The sequence below is a fragment of the Miniopterus natalensis genome, chromosome 1 (assembly GCF_054644295.1).
Source record: "Miniopterus natalensis isolate mMinNat1 chromosome 1, mMinNat1.hap1, whole genome shotgun sequence".
Taxonomy (NCBI): domain Eukaryota; kingdom Metazoa; phylum Chordata; class Mammalia; order Chiroptera; family Miniopteridae; genus Miniopterus; species Miniopterus natalensis.
In genome coordinates, this window is record NC_142081.1 from 126,821,294 (window position 1) to 126,840,485 (window position 19,192).

General features: G+C 41.1%; 1 protein-coding gene across 3 annotated transcripts in view; it reads right to left on the reverse strand.

Moving 5' to 3' along the window:
* The window catches only part of CELF2 (CUGBP Elav-like family member 2), a 497,548-nt gene extending 478,809 nt beyond the window's left edge, over nucleotides 1–18,739 (reverse strand). For 2 of the 3 annotated variants that reach the window (XM_087825724.1, XM_087825730.1), the window contains exon 1: nucleotides 18,473–18,739. In XM_087825724.1, the coding sequence (XP_087681850.1) occupies nucleotides 18,473–18,525 (53 nt within the window). In that variant the 5' untranslated portion in view covers nucleotides 18,526–18,739. The remainder of the gene's footprint in view (nucleotides 1–18,472) is intronic. The other variant, XM_087825745.1, reaches the window with a different exon arrangement.
* Nucleotides 18,740–19,192: the final 453 nt, after the last annotated feature.

Below are 19,192 nucleotides of genomic sequence, written 5' to 3' on the forward strand. Positions count from 1 at the left end.
TATGCTAGCCTTTCTACTTTTAAACTTGAATGACTAAGATTATTTGTATAATAGGAACAAATTCTAAATGGTACTTGAAGGGAGAATGAACTTGAATCTCTCAGTTGTGGTGAGTTTCAATTCCATCAGCCATAAAATACTGTGTGTGTGTCCATGTGTGAGTGTGTAAGTATACATGCATATATATACAAAATATATAAAATGCATATATGCATTTTGCTTAATATGGTTACTGTTCATTTGTCAAAAGATGTGAAATAAGCACACACACTAATGGCATAAGCTTGGGCAAGTTTTGTGTCTGCTTCTTTTATCTATGAAACGGGGACCATGATGATTCCTGCCTCCTGGGCTATTGCGAGGATGTCACGAGATAAAAGATTTAAAGTGTGTAGAACAGGGATTAGCATATGATTAGTACTTAAATGGCAGGTGATACTATAATTATAAAGGATTGATGATGAATACTATTATCTCCACCACATTTTCATTAATATTTTTAAATGCATAAAGTTGTTTTGATGGTTTTTACATACATTTGACACAACTCAACCACTCTACATTTTTTGTCTGTAGGAAAACACACACACAAACATTTGGTTTTTCAAACCAAAAAACTACACACATGCATACACACATACATAACTTCATTAACAAAGTTTCTTACTCTATTTTTCTTGCCTATAGTTTAAAAAGCATTATGTGCAAAGGAAGAGGGGAATCTAAAACCTGGAAGGTCAGAGCATGAGATGAACGGTAACTCCTCATTTCTATAACCCAGGTGCGGTTCTAGCCCCGTGACCAATTTCCATCCTGCCACCACTCTGATTCTTACCCCTCCCGTCTCAACCCATGGCTCTGCTGGAAAGGCCTGCAAATGCAGAATTAGTGCGGCTAAACTGCTTCGAAACAGTGCTCAGATACTGAATTTTGACATAATATGTAATTTCAACTATCGGCTAATTATACATTTATTTTTAACTAGAATTCTAGAGGGTACAGGCCATACCTATATATTTTTTCTCTGTTTCTATGTACCAAAAAATGCCTTTAAATGCTTTAAAAAGTGTTATCTTTTCTCCAAGGTAACAAAAAGAATAGAATTACATATGCTATTTTTAAGGGCATTCTGCTCCAACTTAAGAAAATACCTTAATTTGAAGAGCCCACATACATCTAAGCTCTTATCAAATAAGTAGCTAATTTTTAAAAGTTCCATTTTGGATTTATCTGCATCTATTATTGCTTCACAAGTGAAAATCCTAGAAATGTACAGAAATTTTCTTTCTAAGTAGATTCTTCCAAATGCATCAATCCTTGGCAAGCTATTACGGCCAGTGAGCTGTTCTCCAAACAAGATAAAAAAATAAAAATCTGTAATAAGTAAGTAATCTAATTTACTCCAAATAACTAGATTTCAAATGTATTTAAAAATGTTATCTTTCTCTCTATCTCTATCTCTATTTCTGTCTCTTGCCTATGAAAAGAGAATAGGCAAAGAACCTAAATTGGGGGAAAATAGTATATCAGGTCTACACACAAGTACAGTTAGTTAATTGCTTAAAAAACATTTTTTCCCCCTGAGGTTTTCAAATTGAAGTTTGAACTTTTTCTCACTGAACCCATATAATTAATCTGTGGAATTTAATCCAATGGGGTTTTGAGGACATTTTATTTTGAGTAAAAATAATGTCATGCCTAAACTAGTAAAGCAGTTTTAACTATTGACTTGAAAATGCATGACTGCATTTGTATCACCGTTCTTTCCTGTAAGCATTGTTTCTATAACTCCCCTCCTTGAGACAGGGAGATCTCTTGAACTGGCAGCAAAATGTGCCCCTGAGGTAGTAGGTAAGCGGCCAGTAGCTGTTACCTGCATCTGCGCAGAGGAAAATGAGGGCAGAAGCAGATGTGATTCGGTCAAAGTCAGAGGGCAGCGGAGTTCACATCCCTGCGCACCTCCTAGATGCCAAATGCCTTTCTAGGCTTTGCAGATGCAAAGGTGGGTGAAGTCCAGTCCCCTCTCTCTGAGAGCTTGTTGCATTCCAGCTGGGGAGGAAATAAAGGCTCTTGAATAAGTAGCTACAGTACAATGTGATTCTTGCTGGGCAGACAGATAAATAGTGTGCTTCAAGAGCAGAGGAAGCCCCCAAAACTTTGACTAGTGGAGAAACAAGATCACACTAGTCCTGTAAGAGAATAGCTATATATAGCAGCATGGGAGGCTCTGGAGTCTGGAAGGAAATGCCAGTAAGCCCTGCTATAACCTTACAGGGTCTGAAAGAAGCGATGAGGACCTCCACTACGGCAGGAGGAGTAAGGAAGGTGAGAAGAACCTTAACTTAGGAGGTGCTTCCAGGAAGAAAGTGAATCATGACAAATATATGTGGTGGGGGACAGGAGCTAAGCCATTGGTGGTTGGTGTTTTTCAAGCCTCTGTCTCAGGTCCTGTTCCCTTTCCATGCCAATGTCACATATATGCATTCAACCACCACATATGCACTCTATTACCTTCTCACTCTTTACAAATGAATTATAAGTAGATTTCTCCAGCCATCTCCTTAGAATTCTAGATCTATACATCCAACTTATAGCTTGAAATGTCTTCTTTAGGTATATTAGATGTACCTCAGACTCAGATGTCCAAAATCAACCCCAATCTGGTTCTCTTGCAGGATTCAATCTCAGCAAGTGGCATTTCCTCTATGCCAGAAACCCATGTGTTGTGCTTGATACTATTTCCTTAGCCCCATATCCAAAATCACTACAAATCTTTAGATTTTGTTTTCTAAATATCATTTGAATCTGTCCATTATCTCCAGTCTCCCTACTATTGTCCCAGCCCAAATTACTGTCATCTCTGGCCAGGACACCCACAATAGCCGCCCAAATGCTCCTCCCACATCCATGCTCACCCTCCCTACTACTGTGGGAATGAACTTTCAGAAATGTAAATCTCTTCATGGCACTCTTTCTATTGAAAATGTGTGTGGGTTCCATTGCTCTTAGGCTGAAAAACCAAAATCCTCAATGTGACCTAGAGTGTGTCTTAACCCTTTCCTGCCCTCTGTGCTACCTGGCGTTCTGATCTCAGCTTTCCACGGGAGTGCCTTTCCTGATATCCTAACTAGGGCAGAGACCCACATATAATTCTCAAAGCACTATGTAGTCACTCCTGACTTCTTAGCACAGGTGCAATTTTTATTTTTATATTATCTCATAAATGTTTTTCTCTCTGACTAGATGGTACATGCCATGATGCAGGGGTCAGGTCACTTTATGATCACCACTGAATTCTCTGGCACACAGCCTGGTACATATTAGGTGCTCAATAAACGTCTGAATAAAAACCGACTAAATGAACAAGTCCATGGTTTCTGATGAAAGAACAGGGAAATGGATGAAGTCACTAGTCAAAGTGGAGGAGAGAGTTAGATAATTAAAAAGTTGGGTAGATGAACTCGCTTTGGGACATATTTAGACTTTATTTTCAGATCTCCAGAGGATACCCACCCAGGTAGGTGGTGGGATGTACAAGATACTTTTCAGAGAGCAGCTGAAACTGGGAGTCATTGTGCATATGTACTTGAAACTTTGCAGTGCCAAGGGGGCAGATACAGAGAAGTGCAAGCTCTAATGTCTCCAGGGGTCACCTAGAAAAGGTAAGTGTGAGATGATGAAGTAGGAGACAAGTGGCCGGCGGGTGTGCACTGGAGGATGTGTGCTCCAGTAAGGCGTGCACAATCAAAGGGAAACAAAACATCCAAGCAGCAAAACAAAACACTTCTGCAAATTCCATTCAGCTTCTGGGAGAGAGCTGTTTGACATCATGAAGAATGAAGGAAAAGAAGGTCGGAAATAAAACCTAGGTACACAGAAGAGCAGCCAGCGGAGGAGAGGAAGAAATAATGATCATAGAAGAGAGACCAGCGGAGGGTCATGTCCCTCAGAAGCCAAGAGAGGGGTCTCTTTCAGGAGACAGGGGTGAATCGACAGTATTAATGCTTCTGAGAGCTCAAGTACAATGAGGATTTGGCCATGAGGATTCAGCAAAAGCAGTGTCATGCTAAACTCACGTTGAAGTCCAGTTTCCAGCTCTTGAGCCAGGTTGATTTGGGCACTTTTTCTACCAATCCGGTTCTCACAGAGCACTGTTTCTGATCTTAGTTTACTCAGGTCCCTTTCTGCTAAACACAAGTATTTCACATTTTGCTTTAATGTTATTTTTGAAATCAAAATAAAATTTAAAACACAACTAAAATGAAATCAAAGCAATCGTTATTTTGAATATGCTTCATCTTATCATAATTTAAATACCAAACAACCTGGAGTGATATATAGAATAGGTATTATCTCTATTTTATAGATAAGAATAAAAAAACTCAGGGATGTCATGGACTTATCAGGGATCACACAACCAGTTAAATGTTCCAACCACAATTAGCCAGAATCTGGGCTCCTTCCATATTGCTGATCTGGAACCTTCCTTCTTAGTCTACTTGGTGATATGCTCTTACCAATATCAACCAAGCATACCTCTACCAAGGGAAACACTCTCCCCTACACACACTCCCCCCCCCCCCCCCCCCCCCCCGAGCAAGCCAAGCTGGCCATGGTTCAGAAGTTCAACTTTCCACATGGAAAAAGTCATGCTGCTTGTTGGAGCTCTGAAGGTTGCGACCTTCTTCAGACCCCAGGAAATGGGCTGGTTTTTGTTTTTTTCTAATCTGCCCCTGCAGGTAAAAGTAGTGTTTATCATCATGTCTTTAAGGAACCTGAACCTCATCTCTAGTGAGAAAGCCCTTCCTCAGGATGTGCGACTTGAGTGGTTGGAAAGCGGGACCTGCCTGAGTCATCTGCTCTTGGGACCTGGTACATGCAATCGCTATGCCCATGCCTGCAACATGGAGATCTCATTCTGGCAGATGTCAGGGTCACTGAATATGCTCCTGTAGGCCTCCAAGACTGCTTATTAACACAAAACGAATGGCATACGATTACCTCTTAAAATTTTGGTTGGTGGCCTCAAAACAAAGTTTCTGAATAGATACTGCTTAAACAATGGTTTTTTTACCCCAAAGTAAACCCCAGGAAGATCAGAAGTGTTTGATTTTATATATAAGTGACACTGACAGCACTACTAGCTTGTTGAGTGAGTGAGTGAGTGAGTGAGAACTATGTGCCAGGAGTTTCATAAAGATTACCTGAGAGTTAACAGCACACCTTCAAGGTAGGCTACCTCAGATCAATACTTGCCTAAGGTCACAGAGCTATTAGTGACAGACTGGATCTGAAGCCCACTCCCCCACCACAAGTTAGACCTCAGGAACAAATTAGAGCAATAGATGCTGAGGAAGGAAGCAGGTTCACTAACCTTATTTTACAACATAATAGTCATTAATGCCCATAATTCGGGGCGGGGGAGGGGGGGGAAGAAAGCCTAATACAGGCAGGTGTGTCCACACCCTCTGGCTCACGTGAAACATCCATTTTCTTCATCAGTCCCCCTCCACTGCCCACCATGCTTGTTGTGTAGCATCTGGAAACTTCCAGAACCATCCAGAAACTTTCAGAACCAGTTTCCAAGCCACCTGTCTGAATTGCCGAAACCACGTAACTATGACCTACGGACTTTCAATTTCTCTTTCCACCTCACAATTTTCTTTCTTAAAGAAGGATCAGAATAGTGCATATTAATGTATTTTACCCTTCCTATACTAGAGGTTTTCATGTTGAAAATTCTAGTACAGCCTCCGGTTACATGCTGTCTTTTTAGAAGAATATCTGCTTAACTTTAATCCATTACTTAAATCTGGAATGTACCAAACCCAATTGTTGCATGGAATCACCTGGGGAGAGTTTAATGGAAAAGCAATGCTGCAAATTAGTACCATATGATTAGCTTGACTAATACTAAGTTTGTTTATCCAAGGCTCCCTGGAAGAATGAACTGTGTTTCTAAGATGTGACTTGTTTTTAATATCTGTACAGAGACTTGTGGCTACTGAACTGGACATTTAATTTTCCACTTATTCATTTCCCCCCTTACAGATAGCTCTTTGGCTATTCAGTATATGCACAATGCAGAGAAAAATAATTACAGGAAAAGGGACACAGAGAATGTCATAATGAAACCGTGCATTTGCAAAATATACTCAATATACCCGAAAAATCTTGATTGCTATAATCAGGTAGATTAGGTTTTCAGCAAATATCTTTTTAAAACAGAGGTTTCTCTAAAGTCAGAAGCAGAGAGGCAGCTCTCAGAATCACCTTATAACACAAAATTAACTAAATTTACCTTTGATTAGTTTTTTAAACCACATATAAAGATAAGTGAAAATGTAAACCAATAGGTTTGTGAAACATTAGGGCATCTTTCGTGACCTTCTAGAACAGGCTTATTTCCCCGTCATCTGAACTCTCATTAATGAAAGCCTCTGAGTGCACCAATGGCAAAGGTAGAAACTTACTGCCTCAAGATGTGGTTTAAACTTTTATTTTACAGCTTGAAGGTTAAAGTTCCGAGCAAATACAGTTGTTGGGGTCAATGAAAGTAAAAGACGCATGTGGAGGAAAAAGCTGTGACCACAATTTTTAAAAATTCAGTGTTTTTATAAAGAAAAACCATTGCCAAAAAAATTAGAAATGATGATGAAAAGGGATTTAAAGCCAATTACCGGGGAGAAAAACCCAAGCTCTGAAATAGAGTCCAGGACTTCAAATCCTCTTGCTCTCTGTTTTCCTACTTTATGATGTGGGAAGTTTATATGCAAAATATTTCTCCCCGCTCCCCGTCTAACTAGTGGGCTGGTTGAGAGTGCCGCAGACACTGCTGACTTTCTGAATGGTGGACCTGCCGGGAATAAGCAAAAGACAAGGGAACCAATTTTATAGCAGCAAACAAACAAAAAAATTAACTGGAGAATTAAAGCTTAATATAGCTTTCTCCTCTAGAGAGCTCTGCCTGATTGCAGACAGAGCTTAAAACCAGGTTTCAAAAGCACAACACACTAGTACTATTATAAGAGCTCTGCCCGAGATCTGTTCAATGAAGGGAAAAACACCACTGCCGCCCGCCTCCTGTAATGCGAGAGGGAGCGAGGCGAGCGCTCGAACAGGGGCCAGGGACCCGGGCTCACAAAATCCGTGTCCTCAGGAGCTGTTCTCCTCAAACACACTCACTCTGCTTTCAAAGATGGAAATAAGGGCCCTTTCCTACAGAAATATTGAGGAGATCGTGCCTTAGGAAGCGCTGCTCCTTCCTACCACCTCCAGCCCTCATCACCAACGGCAGGTGCGGGGGGGGGGGGGGGGGAACAACCTGCCTCCTGCTCCAGGAAGGGGGGCAGCAGGGAAGGGAGAGGAGTGCAGCGCTCAGGACGGGCCTGATTGGGAGCTGGGCCCGGGCAGGTGCTCAAGAGGGGTTTTTGCTCTGTTTCGAAGAAGTTGTAATGAAATTTAAGCCTTTAAGAAAGAAATTCTGCCTCAAACCACTTTCCTCTCTAGTGATTTTCTTGTATAATTCTAGATCTTTGACAAAGGAAATCGACTCTTGATCTAGTAATTTAAGGGCAATTTATTGTAAAGTGGTAATTCATTAAGATTCAAGAGTAGAGAAAGCTCAGGAAGGAACTCGGCTCTCACTGGAGTGCTCCCGACTCCGGCCTTCCAGGCAGAGCCTCACCAAATTTCTAATACCTGCATCCTTCTGCTCCCACCCTCCCCAATCTATGCTGCATAACCAGAAGTAAGTATTAAAACGTAAGTTCCCTGATGTCAAATTATGTTGGTTTAAATTCCTAGGGTCTCTCTCTGAAGAGCCTCATAACGTAGGAGGAAGCTGGAAAAAGTCATGTTTCTTCATTTGTCCTGGGGCCGGTTCTTAATCCTTAATCTCTTAAAAAATACTATCTTATTCTGTAGTGATTGTGATGAATGGCCCACTACCATGGGGGAAAGAGGTACCCGTTATAAGCAGGAAATGGGGGCTTCTATGAGATGCTAAATCCCTGCTTGTTATGATGGTGCATGTTTTCAATCTAGCATTCAATCCAAGAGCGAGCTTTATTTTTGTTTAATAAAAGAATGCCTGACCACATCCTAAAGAAGAGGTTGATTTTGTGGTAATGAAGACAGCAATTGTGGATACAGACCAAAGGGACGGAGAGTCAAGTTTTATTTCCTCAGAAGTCATTTTTGGCCCTCCTGGGCATTGGGCAATAAATTATCCCAGCTGCCTTCCTTCCACAACTCCTATAATCCTTGTAGGGCAGGGTTTTCAAGGATCCTGTTTTCTTCCCTCCTTTGGTCTCATTTCATAATCTGTCCCCCTTACCCAGTGGGATGAGTTCCTGCTATGACTTGATGAGATTCCAGGTCACTGTCAAGGTCAGATGGGTTAGAACTATTGGGTCTTCCTTAAAAGGTCGTGTGCTCTGCTTTTGCCTCCATATAGCCAAAGTGAAAGCTGATCCTGGGTCAGAGAAACTCCAATTACCCTTCCCTCACTCTTTGTACACTCTCTTCTTGCCAGGGGCTAAAACCCAGTACATAACCTATGGGGAATATTTTCTTGTTGCTTTCTCTGGTTCATTTTCCCTCTTGCTTACCTGGCTGTTTGACTCTGAAAGGTCTAAATTTCAGTGGAGCATTGGTTAACCTAGGAGTCGGCAAACTACGGCCTGTGGGCCAAACCCAGCCCTCTGCCTGTTCTTGTAAATAGTTTTATTGGAATCCCACCATGCCCATTCATTTATATATTGTCTCTGGCTGCTTTTGTACTACAATGGCAGAGTTAAGCAGTTGTGACAGAGACCATATGGTTTGTAAGCAAAGCCAGGAATATTTACTAACTGGCCTTCATTGAAAATATTTGCCTACTCTTGGTTTAGACCACTGTGAAATGGACCTGAAATATTCAATGTTCGGTTACCTGCAGCTGAAACATTCCTAACTAAGAGACTGAGATTTCAATGTAAAACAGCAGAAGTAATCAGGACAATCTAGATTAGATTAGGGGGAAAATGGGTATCCTAACAGTCCAGCCCAACTCACTTGATTTATTTATACTGGGGTTTTGAACCAATGCACATTTAATTATACACTGTTACTGTGCCCCAACTTGTCGTTGTCTCTCTCAGGCCCTGAGGGTTTAGGTTTAGCAGAGCTGGCAGTGGAGAAGTCTGGCTAAATACTATAGAATGTTCCAAGCCCTCCAGGGATTCCCAAACAAATGGTTTTTGAATCCTCAGTTAAGAAACTGATGGGCCCCATCTTGGCCCCTCCATCCTCAGTCCCTCCGGAAACTTGTACATGAGGGGTCTATATCAGGACCCTAATATCCTCGGGTTCCCTGAGCAAAATGCCTTTTAATAGTACCCAATCTTACTTTCCATCTGCATGTAAAAGAGTATTTTTTATCTTTTTCAAATGTGCACATTTCATAAACACCCTATCATAGCGGGCCTTCTAATATGGTTTCTGCTTTCATGGAAGTTACTCTGTAACCCAAATAAATTGATAAGTAAATCAAAAACACATTCCATTTTGCACTGCAAAGGAAACTGTCAACAAGATGAAAAGGCAACCGATCAAATGGGAGAAAATATTTGCAAATCATATATATGATAATATATGATACCCAAAATATATAAAGAACAAATAACCCAATTTAAAAATGGGCAGATAATCTGAATAGTCATTTCTCCAAAGAAGACATATTGATGGCCATAAGGTACATGAAAAGGTGCTCAACATCACTAACCGTCAGAGAAATACAAATCAAAACCACAATGAGACATCATCTCACACTTGTTAGAATGCCTATTATCAGAAAGAAATAACAAGTGTTGGTAAGGATATGGATAAACCAGAACTCTTGTGCACTGTTGGTGGGATTGTAAATCGATGCAGTCACGGAAAACAGTACAGAGGTTCCTCAAAAAATTAAAAATAGGCCTACCATACATATGATCCAGCAATTACACTCTGGGTATTTATCCAAAATAATGACAACACTAACTAAAAAAGATATATGCATCCCCATATCCATTGCAGCATTATCTACAATAGCCAAGATATGAAAGCCTTGTAAGTATCCATTGACAGATAAATGGATATAGAAAATGTGGCATAAAAACACAGTGGAATATTATTCAGCCATAAAAAAGAATGAACTCTTGCCATTTGCAACAACATAGATGTTGAAGTCATTATGCCAAGTGAAATAAGACAGAGAAAGGCAAATACTGTATTTATAAGTGGGATCTAAAACAAAACAACAACAAAACAACAAATTGAGCTCATAGGCTCATGGATACAGACTGGTGGTTGCCAGAGGTGGGGGTGAGGGGGACATGGGTGAAGGAGATCAAAATGTACAAACTTTCAGTTATGAAATTAAAAAGTCCTGGGAATGTGTACAGTGTGGTGACTATAATTAATGATACCATATTGTATATTTGAAAAGTGGCTAAGAGAGTAAATCCAGCTCGGCCGGGCGTGGCTCAGCGGTTGAGCGTCAACCTGGGATCCAGGCGATCGGGGTTCGATTCCCGGTCAGGGCACATGCCCAGTTGTGGGCTTGATCAATGACTCTCTCATCATTGATGTTTCTGGCTCTCTCTCTCTCCCCCTCCTTTCCTCTCTCTGAAATCAATAAAGATATATTAAAAAAAAAAAAAAAAAGAGAGAGTAAATCCTAAATGTTCTCATCACCAAAAAACATATTTATAAGTATGTATGGTAATGGATGTTAACTAGACTTATTGTGAACATTTCTCAATATACACAACTATTGAATCATTATGTTGTATACCTGAAGCTAAGATAATGTTATATGTTAAGTATATCTGAAAAAAATCCACCTTCTAAATAGTTACTTAACCTACATCTCTATAAAGTGATAGCTAAGCGTTGAGGAAGCTGCAAGGAGGCAAGCGGCCAATTTGAGGAGGGCTGTCAGGCAAAGCCACACAGGGGAGCTCAGGTTAGAACAAACCTTTTAAACGCATGTGTTTTCATGGAGAAGAGGGAAGAGCGTTCTGGCTTTGGGGCACTCACTAATGGCTGTTATGGACAGTAATGAAGATAATGATGGTGGGAAGCCGTGTGCCAAAGCTCAGAAGATGCATTAAGTTCCATTTGTAAATGCCAAACTTAAATGAGGACAACATTTTCCCAGTTTACAAAAGGTTTCACTTATCCACCAGGAAACGTGACAAAATACATAAAACTGCGGTTTCCACGGTCCTTTAACAATTCTTTCTGGCTTAGGCATTTGTGTCTCTATAAGAATGAAAAACTGGAGCAATGAAACACAAAATGGAGTTCCAGAGCCATGGTTAAGGGTAACACCTGCAATCTGGGAGCCTGCAATACTCAGCCCAGCAGGAATAGCCACATGACTGCTAATGTCAGTAGGTGTCAGCAGACGCATCCCTGCAATAGCCGATTTACATGTAGCCCTAGTTCCGAGACAGACCATCTGAAAACAGGTTTGTAGTTCAGCGTATCAATTCTAAGGAAAGATTGTGAATAAAAGATCATTGAAGGGAAATGAAGATCAATATAAAGAGAATTGCTTTGCTTCCAGAAAAACTCTACAGTGTGGGCAAAGGATGCATGGTATGGCTCGGAGGTGGGACTTGGGGTCTGTGGGAGAGCGCTTCTTTGTTCTAGGTCACTGATCATGTAATTTTATGAATGGGGATCCTTAGATATATAATCTGGTTCAATCTCTCATTTTACAATGAGGAGTGTCCATTCAAGTACTGGCTGGGTAAAATGCAGTGTCTAGGGATATGAAGGATGTAAATGGACATGACAATGAATCAGACGTGGACCTTATCTATCTTTGGAGAGTTTATAGCCTACCAGTGGAACAAATATATAAACATTACAGAGGAGAAAATGTGCACTTGCATTTGGGGATCTCAGGTTAGATCCAGTGCTATGAGCATTCAAGGGAAGGGCATCTCCCTTCCTTTGGGAGGTGGGATGGCAGCAAGGAAGGCTTAGTGAAAAGTTCTCAGCTGAAATGAAGAAGTAGCAAACCTGGGTCAGGACTAGACACTGCTGGAGACACAGTGGTTAAAAAAGCAGTCCATGTCTTCATGAAAAATAAGGGGTGTGGGGAGTGGAGGTTTTTTTAAACATAGAATTGAAGAAAGGAGAGTGGATTAGCTGACCTCTTGAGTTGCCTTCTCCTGATGAATTAAAATGCAGAGAGGAGGTAAACACAGGGCTCTGCATGAGAACAGACAGGAAACCTGCACATGGAGTCCTCTCCTACAGCACACCCTAGAGAGAGTGATTCTAATGTTCTGGGACTTTGAGCCTGAGCACATATTTGGGGAGGCAAGTGGTACATTCTCCTTTTTATTTCCAAATGGTGGAGTAAAAGTGTTAGGAGGTTTTTCCCTATTTGGGGAATATAGCTTCACTGTGGTCTCTGACCTTTGGAAGATGTTTACCTGATTATATGAGGAATTTCTTCTTGTGCTTTTCCTAACAGAGATTTCAAATTATCTGGATTTGTTGGTTTTGTCCTTGATACTTTGCTGGTTCAGCCCGCTAGGGAAACAGACCCTTGCAGGAGTGGGAAAAATAATTGTCAAGTGAATATTTTTCTACTGATTATTTGTGTCAATGGAGTGGAAACAACTCATGAGGGTATTTTTGTTTTTGTTTTTTTGAATGCTGGAATGAGATGAAAATGCAATGGCATTTTTATGTGATCTTATAATAACCTTTGTCATTATTGGTTATATCTTGTGCTACATTAGTCATGCTTTGTGAAAAATAGATTATTCTCTAATATAATAAATTATTTAAGAGGCCCAGATCTTGTATTCACTTTCATAAACATATACAGTAATTCATTCTACCTAGAGAATTATTACAGAATTTTCTCTATATTCTCATAGCCTACCTCCCCCTGCTCTTGCAAAGGTTTTTTAAAAAGTACCCAGTAGTAAGTAGGTCACGATTCTTCAAACTTCCCTGTGGGAAAAGGAAGACTAATGCAGTGCAAATTTTTCCCACTTGAGACACAGTTAAGGCAACATGCTTCGTCAAGTTACCAATGTACCAAGGAAAGGTGCTATGTCGGAACAGTATATGGCATCGTTTTTTAAGTGCTCTGGCTCAGTTAGTAAAAACCAAGTCCACACTGTGGCAAATGGGAGCACCTACTTCAAAATATGCAGCATTTAGCATAATACCTGGCATATACAAAGCACTGGTAATTCTTATCTCATTCTCTAAGAAGACTAACACCTGACTTCAGATGGCAGTCTACCCTCAGTGACACCAACAGAGCTTTCACGTAACCTCTCCTTACTCCAAATATCTCCAAGATGTCATGTAATGTGAGCCTAGGAGTATCTACACATGGCATTCATTCAAAATTACACAGCAAGCTTTCCTCTGTGAATTTGGAATTCATCTTGGGAGATTTATCAGGCATATAAAAGGGAAATGTCTCCTAAATGAGCTAGAGAAAGAAATGAAAAACAAAGAAATAAGGCCAAACATGTCAGGGTCTGGTCTATTTTTTCCATCAACATGTGCTGTTCTCATTAATGGCAGTTTCTCACACAATCAGAAAGGGAACAGGCCAAAGACTGTTTTGTTATATAGCATTAAGGTTCATCCAAACATTTCAGTGATGTAGTAAGCCATAAATTTTCTCCAGGCTATAATCATCTTTTTGAGATAAAGTACTCATGACCTAAAACATCTTTCACCTTTGGAATATTACCAAGATCTTTAAAAAACTTTTTCCCAATAATAAGGCAAATTTATGAAATGTACTTTGTCATCTGAGATTGAAAACATCTTTCCAATTATACAATAAAAACACTTTTTTCTTGTTGGTCAAATCATTAGCCTAGAAAATAGATGAGAGGTAGACAATGGCACATGGGCCAAATCCAGCCCACTATCTGTTTTTGTAAATTAAGTTTTATTGGATTGCACTTAAGCTTAGTCATTTACATATTGTGGAGACTTTCACTTTAAATGGCAGAGTAGGTGAGTCATTTTGACAGAGATTTTTGTGGCCACAAAAAACTAAAGCATTTACTATCTTGCCTTAATAGAGGAAGTTTGTCAATTCCCGATCTAGATCATTCTCTTGCGCAGAATGAATGAATTCTGCTTGAATAATAGGTATCTATCAGATGCTCAGATAATTTTAAAATTTTCCATGTTATCAAATTCATACAATTTGCTGATCAGAACAGAAATGAGGACCTGGAGACAGAAACAGTAAACTGTGAGTTAGGAGTGAGTTATTCATTCATTCATTCATTCATTCATTCCACATAATATACTACCACTACTGTGGTAAATACTGGCATTAGAGTGTGAACAAAACAGGTAAAGCCTCTGGTCTCAGGGAGTGTAAAATCGATGAGAAAGGCAAACAGTGAGTAATTCATTCATTCATTCATTCATTCATTCATTCATTCATTCGCTTATTCACTATCTGTTATGCTCCAGGGAATATTTTAGGTACTGGGTATATACCAGTTAGCCACACAAACCATATACTCTAATGAGACAGAGATAATAAATAAGTACATGTAAAATAGTAGGTATTGGTAAGTGCTATAATGAGAATATTAATTAAACCATATGAAACAGATTTTTTAATAGGTCAAAAATGGTTGAATACTGGCAATTGTATATGGTTCAGTCTATCAGGGAGATATGCTAGAGAGTGATTTTTGAATGACTTTAAGTTATGGGGTCTGGGACAACTTCACCCAGGAAGTGACATCTAAGCTAAGAATTGTATGACAAGCAGCATCTGCCCTGCAAATAGCAGAGACTTCCACGTAGGGAGAGGAGTAGCTTGTACAAATATCCTAGGGCCAGAATAAGCTTGGCTTGTCTGAGGAAGAGACAGAAGACCAGAGTGGCTGGAGACAGGGAGGAGATACGGCTGGAGAGGTAGTCAGGGCTATGTCAGATTGCGTCTTGTAGGTTAGAATAAGGATATTGGCTTTTATTTGAACAGTAATGGGAGGCTTTTAAATAGAAAAGTGACATAACATGATTCATGGCTTTTGAAATGTTTTCATTCCTCTTGTGTGGAAAATGGACTGTGAGAGCAAGAACTGAGGCAGGGAGAGGTGCTAGGAAGTTGTACATTCTGAGCAAAACAAGATGATACCAAGGAAAGGTGGAGAAAAGTGAAGAGTCCACAGATGTTTAGGAGCTGAAATCAACAGGAGATGGTGACAGTGTGGATGTAATTAAGGGAGAAAGTGAGGGATTAGGGAGGATGCCTAGCTTTCCATTTTGAGTACCTGGCTGGATAGCTGTGTGACTCATTAGTTTGTGAGCACCAGGAAGGAACCAGGTCTTGGGGGAGGTTACAGATACAGTTTGCAACCTGTTGAGCTAGAGTCATCTCTAAGCCATAGCACTGGCTGTGCTGAGAAGTCTGGGAACTCCGAGCAGAGATCTGGGCTGAGCTGTCTTAAATCGTGGGAGGAGAGATGGGAAGACAAGTGCAGGTGAATAAAAACCCTTGGCAGACAAGGCAGAGTTGAAGAGACGAGTGTAATGGCAACTTGCCCCGTTAATGAGTTCCGTGACCTCATCTAGTCTCTTCATCTTCTGTGCTCAACTCCTTCATCTCTAAATGGTAGAGTGAGATTTGGGGTTTTCTAGGCTCTTCCACAGAAGTGATGCAGGGACTGCAGTAGGGGTATGGCAAAGGCTAGGCATCCAGATGTCCGCCCCCGGTTAACTCTCCCTCACTGTCAACTTTGTTTTCCCTAAAGTAACACCCATCACCATTAAATCTTGTGTTAATCACATTGCCAGATTAGTTTTTTTATTCTTTTTATCTGAGGTCTACTAGAGTGTCATTTCCTCTTTCTTCTGTGCACGAAGAATATTTTTGCTTAATTTAGCTGATTTTGAATGTTTTCTTTGAGTGAAGCTTTTGTGTTTGTCTTTCTCAGTGTCAAGAGGGGAGTCTTACTGGTGAAAATGTGTCTTTGGGTGGCAGTTAGATTTCTTTTATGCCCCTTAACATAGACATTAAATTAAAACAGCCAATAGCACCATTCGCTGCCTTGATTTTTCCACTTGACAAAATATAGCTAGGATGTCAAATATACAGTTCTTGAGAAAGGTTTATGACCTGAACTTGTATCCCAGCAGCAGATCATATCTTAGAACACTAAATTATGGTGTCAGCAGATTTAAAAATTGTTCCTTGCTGATCACTTTCCATGAGCAACAGGTTTGGCAAAACTCCAGGCTGCATACCTGGAGCCAACATCTGAAAACATTCCAGGTTTGAAAGCCTTTCCACTGTCATAAATTAAGCATTCTGCTCATTTGTTAATTAGACAAGGGCAGTAACAGTGCTCCTTTTCCTTACCGGAATGGGGTCTCTCACCTCTGGATTCCTAAAGCATTTTATTGATGTAACTCATCTCACATACAACCCTGTGTGGCATCAGCACACACATCTTTAGTCTCCTGCTAGTTGTCCCATTTATAAGGTCATGTTATATCTTTGCTTCTCTCACATAGGATAGGCAGGGGACTATTGCTGGCAACTGAGTGGTTCAACAAATCAGAATTAGCCACACAAAAAAGTCTCATTGTAAACAATTAAAAATGATAAAATGCAATTCATGAACACTACCCGCTTTAAAATTCCTTACTGCTTGCCAAGAAGAGGTGAAGACAGAATGAACTTGGGGTACCCAAAGTGATCGATGTAAAAATGTATCTTTTTGCCAGGTCTTGCAAATCCAAGTTTGGAAAGCTTTACTTACTCTAGCCATAAAGTAAACTTCACTATGTTAGGGACACATTTAGGGAAAGGAAACATTATCACTGATTTTTAAATGGGTTAATACTTGGGATCATCATCAAAATGGCCTTTGGAGGGCTATATCTTCAAAATTTGTATCATCCCACACATTCTTAGAGCTAGAGCCCACCTTATCCCCTTGTGCAATAATATTAAAATGTTAATCACCCAAAACAATTTTTAAAAAGCATTCCCAAGAAATATTTCAATTTCAGAAATAGATGACTAATCCAGTAAAAGGAAAGAAGAATGAAATTCACTCTAAGGGTGGCATCACAAGAACATTTACAGAAGTACTTTACCATCTCTCAATTACAAATAAAATGTAAACCTACAAAGATGTTCACTGTGTTGTTGTTAATACAAATCAAGGACTGGAACCAATCGAAATTTTCAACAAACAATAATTTAGTGAACAATGTACACCGACAATATGGTGCTTTATTTAGCCATTAAAAGCATGGTTATGAATGGTAGGCAGAAAGATGAAAATATGTTTGACAGTCACCTGGAAAACCAAGCAGATTATAAAACAGCATATACAATATGATCTACCACACACATGCATGAAAAGTTCTAGAAAGCAAGATGCAAGAATTTATAAAAAGAAAATCATTACGATAGATATTGGCTGTTTTTCTTCTATTTGCTCTTTTCTAGAATATTGTTGCTTTTAAAAATAAAAAAAGTAGACAAACACAAAGGCAGAACTCATGAGAGGGAAATACGTACTAGCTCAGTAATACAAGATACATGTCAGGAAAAAGAGGTCCCTCGAACCACGCTTCGGGGTATTTAGAACAATTTGACATTCTATAGAGTCACTTTTAATAAAAATCCCTCAATTTCACTTTTTTACATTTTTAAACTTGCCAAAGGTGCTTTTTGCTGGGAACTACCATTCGGTGTTGCGTTATACCTACAAATTCCCTGTGAACTCTACCAAAAGGGTCAGCTGAGGCTCAGGTGGAGGGAACACATAACTCGGCCCCTTTGAGCTCCTTGGTTCTTATTTTCCTGGGCCACCCAGAGACGCAAAGATCAGAGTTCACCTTTTTCGGAGCATTCAGAGAAACACCACATTTCATACATTCTACTCCCTCAGCTTTAAGGTCAGCTGAGTTTTTCTAGCTTTTCCAAATCTGAGCTGGGGAGGAAAGGTCACGGGAGGAACACACGTCCACAGGCTGTTAAGAGAAGCAGTCATGTCTTGTGGAAAGAGTTCACTTTTTTTTTTTTTTTTTTAAATCTGAAGTCTCAAAAAGTTTGCTCTATCCCCTCTCATCTCTTCGGGTCCCCATGAAACACAACGAGACATATGAGGACGTGTTCGTGGGGGCGAGCTGGCGTCAGGAATCGGTTCGGCGGGACCGCACGCTCTCATTAAAACGCACCGCGCGCCCCTCTCGGAGTGAAAGCCAGGACCTCTCACGCCTCGCCCCGCACGGCGGCGGGGCGGCTCCCCCTGGAAACGGGGTGCCCCTCCACGCTGCCCTGGCTGTCCCCGACAGCCCCCGCGGGCGTCTCACTGCGCAGCCTGCGCTCCTTAATGGGGGGGTGGGGGCGGGGAGGAACTTGGCCGGGAACTGAAACAGCGATGGGGGAGAAAGAAAGCAGGCCTACCTTAAAACTTTCCAGTCTTTGAGTGGATCCAAGTCAGGGATTAAGGAAACCATTGTCTACGAGGCAGCCGAAGGCGAATCCAATCCGAGAGGAGGGGAGAGGGGTGGGTGCGGGGGAAGGAACCGGCCAGCCCGCTTCTTGGCTCAGGCCGGCGCGACGGGGCGCCCGGCGCAGCTCCTCTTACTTCGAGGATTGATAAGCACTTGTCCTGGCTTTTCTCCACCCCCGAATCAATCCTGCGCTATATGCCTTCCCAGCCCCGGCTCATTTCTCCACACCACCTCTGAAGCCCTTGTAATCTGCTCCGACTGATCAAATGTGACCTTTTTGTAGCCCACTTTATTCCAAGCACAGCTCTCCGTTAAATCTCTCTTTATTAACACCGTCCTCCTCGGCTTTCTTGGGGAACAAACACAGATCAAGCCTGAAGCCTGCAGACTTTACCCGCAATCATTTACAGATTACTGCCAGCCGCAGCCCTCTCCTCCTGCGGGGCATCCTGCTCCCTGGGCGGCTTTCGCTCTTATATTCCTGTCGGGAGGCTGGTTAGGCGCCTTTCTTCCCGTGTGTGAGCGCGCGTGCGTGCGTGTGTGTGAGTGTGAGTGTGTGTGTGGGGGTGTGAGTGTGTGTGAGTGTGTGTGTGTGTGTGTGAGGGTGGGTGTGTGAGCGTGTGTGTGTGAGTGTGAGTGTGTGTGAGGGTGGGTGTGTGTGAGTGTGAGT